This window comes from Pogona vitticeps, chromosome 14 (genome assembly GCF_051106095.1).
Source record: "Pogona vitticeps strain Pit_001003342236 chromosome 14, PviZW2.1, whole genome shotgun sequence".
Lineage (NCBI taxonomy): Eukaryota > Metazoa > Chordata > Lepidosauria > Squamata > Agamidae > Pogona > Pogona vitticeps.
This window is the reverse complement of record NC_135796.1, coordinates 11539081-11550626: the sequence shown is the minus strand read 5'-3', so window position 1 is coordinate 11550626 and position 11546 is coordinate 11539081. Positions and strand designations below refer to the sequence as shown.

Below are 11546 nucleotides of genomic sequence, written 5' to 3'. Positions count from 1 at the left end.
AGATTTATTAAGTTCCGTTTGGCTGGGTTTCCATGGTCCAGCACGGAAAGAAATCCAGCACGGACCAGTCGATCGAAGTGCATTCTGGGAAATGTAGTTCTTTTTTTAATCCCTCGTTTTCGCTGCTTTTTAGACCGCTTTATTCCCTACAGCCTTTCCCACCAACCAATAGAAAAGGCATAAAAGGTCGCGCCTTCGAGGAGAGGACGGATCCCCGCCGTTACCTCAAAAAGGAACGAAATTACTCCTACGGAACGCGAGGCGAAGGAACGTTTCCCTCACGGACCCGGCGTTCCGTTCCCCTCAGGGACACTCACGACGCTTCCGGTCGGTTGTGAGAGAGAAGTTTTGGATCCCGGCTGGGGCTTCCCTGAGGCAACGGCTTGTGAGGGAGTCTCTTTTCGAGAAAGCCGGTCAAAAAACTGAGGGGAAAAACGAGAGGAAAGCCCCGCCGCCATCATGGTAGGGGGGCCTGGTCGCCCTTCGGCCCGCTTGTGGGGCTGCTGAGAGAGAGAGAGAGAGAGAGAGGGTCGACCCCCCCAAACCCTGCCGCCTGAGGCCCCCCTTCCCTTGCTCCGTGCTCGGCGCGGAAACTGACCGACTGGCCTCAGTTATTGCGGCTCAACTCCGCTTCTTTCCCCTCACTTTGGGGGTTGGGCTGCTTTCGGGGTGTGGGGGAGAATTTATTTATTTATTTATTTATTTATTTATTTGAATTTTTTTCCTCTCTCGGGGAAGGGGCGAAATACAACAGCACGGAGAGGTGTGAGCTTTTATATCCAAACCAACCATCGATAATAGAATAGCCAATATTCCAAAAATTGCCCCAATTGGGGGTCCAAAATCCACTCCGTCAGACCTAGGGGGGGTGCAAATGGGGGAAAAAAACCCTCTATTTATTCGAGGGGAAGGGGGGGGCGAAAGTCATGTCCGGGGAATGACATTATTATGCCATCCTGGCCTTGCTTTGCTTACAACACACCCTTCGGAATGTCTTAACAAGAAAGCTTTATATAGTTAGCTTTGTTTCAACTCCTGATCGTTTTATCTTCATAACAACTCTTTGAGGAAAGCCTTGCGGTGGATAAACTGCACTCCTGCAGTCAAAGCTCTACTCATGACCCAGTTTCAGTCTTAAGGTAGACAGTTCAAGGGTTCACTCAGCCTTCCATTCTTCCAGGGTCAGCAAATTGAGTACCCAGCTCCCTGGGTAGGCTGCATAATCAAATTCGGAACCTCATAATTAAATCCTGAAATTCATAATTAAATTCTGAACTGCCCAGAGAATGTTTTGAGCATGCTTTGCTTTTAATTGTGTGTAAGGGGACTTGCGACTTCAGGGTGGAGAACCATTCAGGCTCTTGATTTTATGGATGCCGATTCACAGAAAATCTAGCAAGCAAGGCTAATGATAATTATATAATGATAATAATATAATGATAATAATGATTGTGGGACTTGCCATCTGGTACATCTGAAGGATGAAATATTCTCTGTCTTGTTCAATATCATGTCAAGTTTGAACCTTGAGTAAGGTGTATATGGAGTATCCACTTCTAATGCATTCCTTTATTTTTTCCTCCTCCTATCCAGTTTTCCTTCAACATGTTTGATCATCCTATACCACGAGTCTTCCAGAACCGCTTCTCCACGCAATACCGCTGCTTCTCGGTGTCCATGCTTGCTGGCCCTAATGACAGGTCAGATGTGGAAAAAGGCGGGAAGAGTATGTACTGTTTTTTTTCCTTTTAATCTTCTCTTGAAAGCGATGTTGTTGGTAGTTTGGGGAGGGAGTGCAAAGCAATTCTATGACGACTTTTTAGAATAAATTTTTGAAGTGGGGTTAAGCTGAAGAAAAAACTGGAAAGGAAATGTGTATAAATCATGAAAAAGGGAGGGAAACGAGTGAGTGAGGTAAATCACCTGCCTGGTAATTGAGAGTTTATTCCAGATTCACAGTTGCCAGCATTCAGGTTGCTGGTGTATATCTGAATACAGTAAACACAACTTGCAAAGCCCAATTCAGATGATGGGTGGAAAGCTGACTGCAGATGTGTTTGAAATTCTATCTCTGGGTGCTTGGAGATGAGATTTTTATCATGCAAGTTTTCTCCTTCCTACCCTGTTTCCCAAAAAAAGTAAGACCTAACCTGAAAATAAGCCCTAGTATGATTTTTTCAGGATGTTCATAATATAAGACCTACCCCAAAAATAAGCGCTAGTTAAGTGAAACCCCAACCTCCACCCTTGTGCAGCAACCAGACGATGACGTGATCACATTAAAATCGGTCTACATTCTGTACATTAAAAAATGGAACATCCCCTTAAAATAAGCCCTAATATGTTTTTAAGCAAAAATTAATATAAGACACTGTTTTATTTTCAGGGAAACATGGTAGAGGGCATTTTACCCAGTAGTCCAAATGATTATAATTCTTCTGTGTTTCCCTAATGCTCCTGGTCTTTTTCTGGCTCACAACTTAAAATAAAATATATGTTAAGGAGGAGGCTGTGGGTTATTGGTTTATTATAGCATTTGTAAAGAATCCATTCCCCAAATTCCAAAACAGTAGCAAATACTGTAAATTGAAATCCACAAGTTACGATAAAAGGAAGTGGTGAAACTAAAGAACAGAGATAAACAGAAAACAAAGCATATTGTTAAAACCAGTAAGGGTCATTGACTAGGGTGGTGATCAGCAAAATGTTTTGGGAAAGACAGCAGGCAATAGCAACATACATCCTGTATGTTGCCTGATCTTGGTTAGTAGATTGTTTCACGTAACGGATATTGCATAAGAACTTTTGATAAGTAGCAGTTGGTGTCCTCAGCCTGGAAATACCCTCTCCTCACCTGTGACAGTGCTGAGCAGAGTTTCCCTATGGGCGGCCTGTGTCTCCTCTGTGTCTTCTGACTGCCCAGTTTTTCCCCCAGGAAAATAGCAGATTAAGCCTACCTGCAACTTTTGGGGGCATTCTTGCTATGGCTGGTTTTTTGTCCCTCTCCAACTAGTTTTAGCCTGAAATCCCCCCACAAAAAAAACTAGTAGTGACTTTTTGGTTACCTTGTTTTGGGGGGAGGGAAATAGTCTCCAGAAATTGCATGCTCAAAGCCACAATCCCTGACACCCATTTACGCAGTGTGAATGTTGTCTTTCTTTGACTGTGTGCTTTTTCCCTTTTCTGGTGTTGGGGCGTGCAAAGGTGGAGCCTGTTTCCATGTCATGTCACGAGAACTCTTCAGACCAACCCTTGGCTGAGCCATGTTCCTGCTACATCCTTCCTCGTAGCATGTCGACCGGCATACGTTTTGCCTTGACCTAGTTTGCACCGTGTGTTTCCCTGCCTCTGGCTCATGTTGTTGGCGCAGATTCTTGTGGCACTCCTCATGTTGGGGGATTTCAGCCCCTATCTTTCCTTGCAACCTTGGCCAGTGGTGAGAGAGGATGGGAACAGTAATTTGTTAACACCTAGGAGGACACATTAAAAAAGAATTGGCACCAGGTACAGTTCACAACATATTGCATCTAAGAGAAAGAGATAGGCTTTTGAGATGTATCTGCTTTTTGGTTCTAAGATACTTAAAAAAAATCTTCCTAGAACCTAGTTGGTTCCCCCCCCCCCATAATGGGAATTGCAGAACTGGTTTTTGAAGGTTCTCCATGGTGTGGTTGATTGTACCACCAGCGCATTCCTAGCGTGCACTGAATAGCTCCCCAAATAGCACAGTCGGCTAGCATAACAGCTCTTCTGCACTTGGTGACTTCCACAGGAATCTGGCTTCTGTGCCGTTAGGATTACAGTTGCTTTCTGTTCTCATTGTCCTTCTGTTTTCCGTACTGTAACTTCCTTGTTTTTTTTTCTTTCTTCCTGCAGTAATTATGCCACCCTCTGCTTTGGATCAACTCAGTGAGTAATTTCTCTTCAGTCCACTCGTGATGTGTAGCCTTAGACTGGATATTTTCTTCCTGTGCATGTTGTTAGGTGAAGAAATAAGAAGATTGAATGGATGTTGTATTGAAAGTAGTGCTAGAAAAGGCAGAGGGCACATTGTCCTTCCATAGTTTTGGGATTCCAGCTTCCATACTCAACTAGCCATGTTGTCTGGAGCTTCTGGAAGCTCTGCTCCAAAATATCTAGAGAGCTAAAACCAGACAGGATGCATGCGGAAGCCAAACGGACCTTAAAAAAGAAAGTTTGAGGTGGGAATCTCTCTGTTTCCTGATGCTGTGTTACACCAAATCCTGTTATCCCTCACCATTAGCCATTTGGGTGAGGGTAATAGGGTCTGGACTTGATCACCTGGAAGGCCGCAGCCTGTGGAGGATGATGCCTGCTGCCATGCCTTAGACCTCATTGTTACAGGTCTTTAAAGATTTCTTAGAATATATTTTCTTGGGTTTTTTTCTAGAGGGATTTTGTTGTGGGCTGCTGAACTGAAAATTTGTTAGCTCCCGTTGTACAAATGTTTATTGCAGTATTGTTTTCACTGAACAGCATGTCTTCATTTTTGCATGTTTTTATTAATGGGTGGCACTGTTAATGTTAAGTGCTTTATTTTGGCTGGGATTTGTATCAGTTCTTGAGAACCATCTCAAGATAGGGGGGCGGTGTTCTTTAGAGAGTCTTTTTGAAGAAACATATGCTAAATAAATAAATACACGAAATTTCCAGCATTGATGTTTTTTATAGGGTACTGTGGTTTCCTTAACCTGGTCTTGTGCCGGTTTACTTGGAAGCAAGTCCCACTGAGGCTAGTACGGCTTACTCCCAAGCAAATAAATGTTCTGTAGCTCACCCAAGATCAGGAATATTCCATTTCCTGTAACACACCATGTTTTCTCTCCTCTGTTCTTACTAGGCCGACTTAATATCACCTATCCTATGTTGTTTAAACTAACAAATAAAAATTCAGACCGTATGACTCACTGCGGTGTGCTTGAGTTTGTGGCTGACGAGGGGATTTGTTACCTTCCACATTGGGTGAGTAAACACTGGGGTTCACAACCGAAAGATCTGCAAAGGGTATCTAAAAGGGGTTAGCTTTTAGAATTCAAGCTGTGTATCCATCTAGTCTCCAGATCTTTCATGAGCCTTAAGTCCAGACTGCTGACCGTATCTGTATCGGCTCAGCTTTAGTAATGCAGTAGCAGCGGTTCAAATCCTTCAACCCTTCAGATATTTTGGACTTCCATCTCCCAGGTGTCCTGTCACACATGGCCATTGGTCAGGAAATGTTATCCAAAGGTCACAGTTTGAGAACCGCTGTTCTGGACCACATCTGCTGAATCCCTTGAAACAAATTTCTCTATGCGTTTATGGTGCTGAGCAAGTTGGGACTAAGAAAAGGCACTCAGGGCCAGAATGGATAAACATCAATGGTTTTTAAAAATCAATTTTTTTTAAAAAAAAATCAGTTTTTAATGATTTAAATAAAAATTATTTTTAACATTTCAATCATGATTGAAATCAGTTTGATTTTTAAAAAATCATTGATTTTTATCTACCCCGGCCCCGAGTGTCTTTTCCTAGTCCTTTCACTGAGCCTCAGTGGCATTTGAATGAAGCAGAGCTTAAGTCAAACTTCTTGTTCTGCATCCCCAAACTTCCATTGTCCATCCATTTCCCTCCACCTTGCCTCTGGGATTGGGTCTGCATGGGAAGGAGGGCATTTCTAGGGAGTGGTTTCCAGACTTGCTCATTTATTCCCGAAGCAAAACAGCACTTTCCTCTGGGAAACCTCTGGCTGGGTTTTCCTCTGGACTACAGCAGGAGAGAGAAGAATGAAATGCCTTCTTCATGGCTACTGGGATCCCAATATGTATGTCCCCACAGCTGATTCTCTCTCTTTAAAAAAAAAAAAAAAGCAACCTGTTAACCCTGCATTTAACATTCTCTCTAGTTTGGTCCTGAGTACTGCATTGCATGCTGTTGCATATATTTTGCAGATGATGCAAAACTTGCTTCTAGAGGAAGGGGGCCTGGTGCAAGTTGAGAGCGTAAACCTTCAGGTAGCGACGTACTCAAAGTTCCAGCCCCAGAGTCCGGACTTCCTCGATATCACCAACCCCAAAGCTGTGTATCCTTTTCACTGTCCCTCTGCAGGAGCAAAAGAAGGCTTGCTTCCCTTCCCACGGTAGAGAAGGAAGCTGAACATTTGCTTCTTCAAATCTTGTTTACATTGTTCAACAAAGTGGGCTTGCCTTTCTTTGTTCTGCTCTGAGAGCCCCCACAATTTGTTCAAAGGCTGGCTCACAGACAATGTCCAGATACTTGCTGACAGCCGTTGGAACACAGACCAGTGTGGGGTTTTTTTTTACCTCTTTTCCAAACATCGGTAACAGAGTTCTAAATGGGCATTGGGTCAGTCTTTAAGGAAATGCTCTAAAGGTAACGGTGTGACCATTTCTAAGGCATATTTTCAACTGCATGATATGTGGTGTTTCTCTGTTTCCTTGCTCATTGAACACTTCATGTGTGCTGCCCAGCCAAAATAAGCTCTCAGAGCCTTTTAGCTAGCCATTGGCAACAAGCACGGAGCCTGAGCCCAAACAGACTTCTAATGTGAAAAACACCGCACAAAAGGAAGAGGGAGGAAGGGGAAAAACGAGCACTTTCAGATGCCAGTTCTTATACTTAAAATGTTCTAAAAAGACAAGCTTGAAGAGAAACAATTTAGGAAGAGAAAAAGCCAAATCTGCTCAGCTGGTTACTGGCTAGTAAATGACAGCTTCCTATTTTGTGCATTGTCAAAGTCTTGTCTGCTTCTCAGTACCCATTGCTGGGGAATGTGGGCAGAAGGTGTGTGTTGCACTCGGGTTAAGCTTGTGGGCTGCCCCTAGGCCCCTGGTTAGTTTCCAAGAGAACAAGTCTGAACCAGTTACCCCTTATGTCTAATCCAGCAGAATTCTTCTTAGAAGTAATAGAACAAGCTCTGTTTCTCACCTTGGCTGTAGTCCAGTGGTTCCCAAACCTGGGTAACCCAAGGTGTCCTTGGACTGCAATTCCCAGAAGCCTTCACCATTGTCTGTGTTGGCCGGGATTTCTGGGAGTTGCAGTCCAAGAACACCTGGGTTACTCAAGGTCTGATAGAATGGCTGCTGTCAGGTGACTATTGTGGAGCCCAGTGGAACTGCATAGGTGACCCGAACCCATATGCACCACCTTTGGGTCATAATTTCAATTTCTGCTTTGAACTTAACATCCTTTAAAGATTAGAAAACGCCCTGAGAAATTTTGCTTGTCTAACCACCGGAGATGTTATTGCCATCAACTACAATGAAAAGGTAATGCCTGCCGTTTAAAAGCAGGGCAAATTGCTCCTGAAAGAACCAGTGGAAAAAAATCATCATCTCTCCTGCTTCTGTTTATCATGCATGCTAAAAGGACTGCTGGTCTTCTTACCCTGCAGCATACAAAGGCTTCTACGGTTTATCCCACAGCGCCACCATGTCCCCTGATTAACATTAGCAGTATCAATAATCCAAAATCTCTTTCCACCGAGATACCACCCTGCTTGGAATATGAACTGTACTGTTATAAGCCTTTGTATGCTGCAGGGTCAGAAGACGAACAGTCATAAGAATGAATCCACGCGACGGAGTGAGCCCCCGTCGCTTGTCCCAGCTCCTCACCAACCTAGCAGTTCAAAAGCATGTAAATGCGAGTAGATAAATAGGTACCATCTCGGTGGGAAGGTAAACAGCGTTCCGGGTCTAAGTCGCACTGGCCATGTGACAACGGAAACTGTTTTCAGACAAACGCTGGCTTTACGGCTTGGAAACGGGGATGAGCACCGCCCCCTAGAGTCAAACACAACTGACTAAATGTCAAGGGGAACCTTTACCTAATGTTAATCAAATAATTTTAACTGGAGGCAGTTATCAAAGCAGTTATTAGCATGTGAAGGCATGGTCCTGAACGTTAACTCAGAGAAGATGCCAATTTTGAATTGAATTTAATTTTAGATTTACGAGCTGCGAGTGATGGAGACAAAACCTGACAAAGCTGTGTCCATCATCGAGTGTGACATGAATGTGAGTTGCTCTCTGTTTTCTCCTTATCTGCTTAAATTGTTCTTCTGGCAAAACTTAAAGTGTCTTGGAAATAGCTATGTATCTAAATTGCACATATTAAAGAAGTAATTTACCTACATAAGTTAGCTGATTGTAGATTTTGTTTTGACTTGACACAGGTAGATTTTGATGCACCTTTGGGTTACAAAGAACCAGAAAGACAGGCACAGCATGAAGAGCCCACAGTAAGTTGCCTCTTATATATTCTTGTCTTGTTCTGCATTCCCCTCTTCCTTCAAATCTTTTGAAATAAACAAGGAAGGGTGTAAACGCCCATCCAAGCATAGGGGGGGATCAAAGATTCTTTGCCCCGGTGTAAGCATGCCTTAGGAAAGTTACTTTGTACAAGGAACCATCTTATTGTCTACTATCTGTTGTATTGTAGAGATGTTTTTAAATGAATTAATTTATTTTCCCCTTTGCTTTGCAGGATGTAGAAGCAGACCACAGCGGCTACGTTAGTGACCTGGGATTCCGTGTAAGTCTCGTTATTTAGCTAATAAAAACCATTAAAGATTTACAGCCTATTTGATTTAATGCTAAGGGGATGTGCCTTGAAAATAGTTGAAAATGGGGTCACAACAAAAGGTGATACTGTGAGGTGTTCTATGTGTTCTTGTTGAGTGCCTTACTGTACATGATTCCACTCCTTACCCTACCCAGTTCTCACTTTTTCAACCTAATCATTCATTAGTAAATATTTAATCACCATTGGACACTCTCAGTTACTCTTCTGTAATAATTCACAGAAGCAACACCTTGTTGGTTATGAAGGAATGATCCTCTTTCTGTCTGTCTCTTTCCTTCTGTAGGCATTTTCAGGATCTGGGAACAGGCTGGATGGGAAAAAGAAAGGTGTTGAACCAAGTCCTTCTCCAATTAAACCAGGAGACATTCGAAGGTTGGTTTGCCTGGGGGAAATGCGGCAGGCCCTCCTAACAAGATCCACTTGGGTTGTTTCACCGTGAAAAGTCTCCAACTCGCTAGAGTTAACTTGCTTCAGCAACAATTCCGTAGGATACCTCTAGAAATGTCCTGTGAAACTGGATGCTTATAATAGTTGATCCACAATCAGTCAATGTGAATAACTGTTCTGTTCAGTGTGAGGCTGGTAAACTGAGGTTGTGTAAGCGTTATGAAACCTCATTGCTTTAGCTCTGTCTAGCTTAAGAAGTGCTTGTGGTGTGGAGTGTTTCTGTCCAGGGTGTCCCCCAGCCAGCCCTTTGCTCTCAGGAGATTCCATTGCAGGTCTCTTTCCCACTAGCTCTCTACATGCCCTTCAAATCAGTCAGTTGTCTGGGCCCACTGAGCCTCTTGACTGGGTAGGGAAGAGTCCCTTCCTTTAGGGCTTTTTCCCCCCTCCTTCCATTAACACTTGTTCTTCTTCAAACCTATTGATGCCACTTTCTTGTGCTTGGAGTTCTAGTCCAGCACATTTGGGGCACCCCATGTTTGGGAAGGCAGCTTAAAGCAGTGGTCCCCAACCTTGGGCCTCCAGATGTTCTTGGACTTCAGCTCCCAGAAATCTTGGCCAGCAGAGGTGGTGGTGGAGGTTTCTGGGAGTTGTAGTTCAAGAACATCTGGAGGCCCAAGGTTGGGGACCACTGGCTTAAAGAGATGCTTGTCCCATCAGTCTGGACATGGAGCTTAATACGTTTATGGTGTCTGGGCTCCTTTGTTCATAGCGACCCCAGTCCTCTAATCGTCTTCTAGTTTTACACAAACTGTGCGCCACTTTGCAAGGAGAGGATTCCTTCTCAGAACAGTTGGAGGGAGTTGTGGTATGCCGTCCCCACGGAGGCTCTCCTGACATTTCAACTGTAGTCATTTTGGGTGCCAGGTTAAAACCTCTTCATTTGGAAGAGCATTTTAAGATTCGATCTTCTGAGTTGTTTTGTTTGTTTATTTTTGCTTTTCATTGTCTTTATCTGCTATTTTGAACTTTGATGGTTTTAAGTTATTTTATTTTGATTATTTTTGGACACTACCCCAATGCCACATGAATAAAAGGTGGTTTAGGGATGTTATATATAAATAAAAAAAAATTAAAATAAAAATTTTCCATTCTGCAGAGGGATTCCTAACTATGACTTCAAAATTGGCAAGATCACATTCATCAGGAATTCACGGCCACTGGTCAAAAAAACAGAGGAGGTGAGTTAGTTGTTCCTAGATCATTTCTGTATAGATTTCCTTGTAGGAAACCAACGTTCTTTCCAGTGGCTCAAAACACTGACAGATATGCAGTCCTCCTGAACTGCACAGTCATATTACATATTCAAACAAAGATTTTACCAGTTGCTAATTATTTCCATTGCCTTCATAGAGACGGAAAATAAATCGCTCTGTGTGGATTATTATAAATTATGTAGATTTTTCTTTCTGCACATGCAAGACTGCTGGAGCAACGATTCCTCAGAAATCTGTTGATTTTTGCCACTGTGGTGTTTTTTCTTAAGCAGTGTTGGGGTGAAATATTTTGATCTGGGGAGGGACACTTAAGTGCCATATAGAATTTTTGGTTCAGAAAAAGTTCCTAAGATGATCAAGAAACATTGTGGGGGCCAGTATCTATTTAGTTATCATGCATACAAGTGTGCCTTATTTGGTCCCACCATGTTGAGATATTGGGATTTTTATTTAAAAAACACAAATACATCCTACAGCAAACTTTTTCTGACACCACTCATTTGCTCTGGGGACATTTTTCCTACTCCCAATTTACATTGGAACTTACCTTGGAGTAGAAAAAAGTCCCATAAAACATTAAAAAAGTTACTTTGCATAGGACTGGATGTCAAGCCAAAAATTTCAAATATCAATTGTGTTTGAACAGATCTCTCTCTCTCTTTTCAGCCTTCATATAGTTGTCAAAATAATAAAATTAATTCAAGGTCCTCCTCCTCTCTCCCCTCCTCCTCCTCCCTGCCAGGATGATTCCGGAAGCCGCTTCATTGCATTTTCAGGAGAAGGCCAGTCTCTTCGCAAGAAAGGAAGAAAACCTTAAATCCTGGATGCCCTGGCTGAGAGACAATAAAATAACGCTGCGGCATCTCTGACATTTGAAGAATTTCTTTTAAAAAAAAGAAAGAGGAAAGGGAGATTCTTTAAGAGGGGGGGAGGAAAAAGAAAACCTAATTCTACCAAAATGTTTTGTTCCAGATCTGTATTTAACAGTGGCCTTCTGGGTTCAGTGGTTTCTGCTTTAGGGAGAAAACGAAGCTGCGTGCATACACCAACGAAGACTGTGGTGAGCCTGAGATGCAGAGTGAGCAAAACTGTTCTCCTGCTCAAGGAACAGGGCCTTGGGTCATTCATTCGGACACCTGGGCACTCTGCACCCAGGGCTCATCCTGCTTTGGTGCAGAGTGAGACCGCCCACCTCAGGCAGCAGGGGCTGGAGGTTTGGCAGCTCTCCATCCCTTCTCTTCCCTGGGGGAGGAGAGGGTCGCAATTTCCCAAGCAGTCTGC

The 11546-nt window shown here is 43.2% G+C and overlaps 1 protein-coding gene across 1 annotated transcript; it reads left to right on the top strand.

The window, feature by feature from the left end:
- Positions 1-44: 44 nt before the first annotated feature.
- UFD1 (ubiquitin recognition factor in ER associated degradation 1) lies at positions 45-11134 on the top strand. The gene is made up of 12 exons (XM_020805459.3): positions 45-462; positions 1594-1726; positions 3877-3909; positions 4862-4983; positions 5949-6079; positions 7214-7286; positions 7968-8036; positions 8195-8260; positions 8506-8553; positions 8888-8976; positions 10148-10229; positions 11008-11134. The coding sequence occupies exons 1-12, from the start codon at positions 460-462 to the stop codon at positions 11080-11082; spliced, it is 924 nt and encodes a 307-aa protein (XP_020661118.3). The 5' UTR covers positions 45-459; the 3' UTR covers positions 11083-11134.
- The last annotated feature ends 412 nt before the right edge of the window (positions 11135-11546 follow it).

Bases quoted from the DNA above. Each gene is read 5' to 3' on its own strand.
- UFD1 (XM_020805459.3), top strand. The intron at 6,080-7,213 runs GTATCCTTTTCA...CATCCTTTAAAG, and splicing joins ATCACCAACCCCAAAGCTGT to ATTAGAAAACGCCCTGAGAA. The intron at 8,977-10,147 runs GTTGGTTTGCCT...TCCATTCTGCAG, and splicing joins AAACCAGGAGACATTCGAAG to AGGGATTCCTAACTATGACT.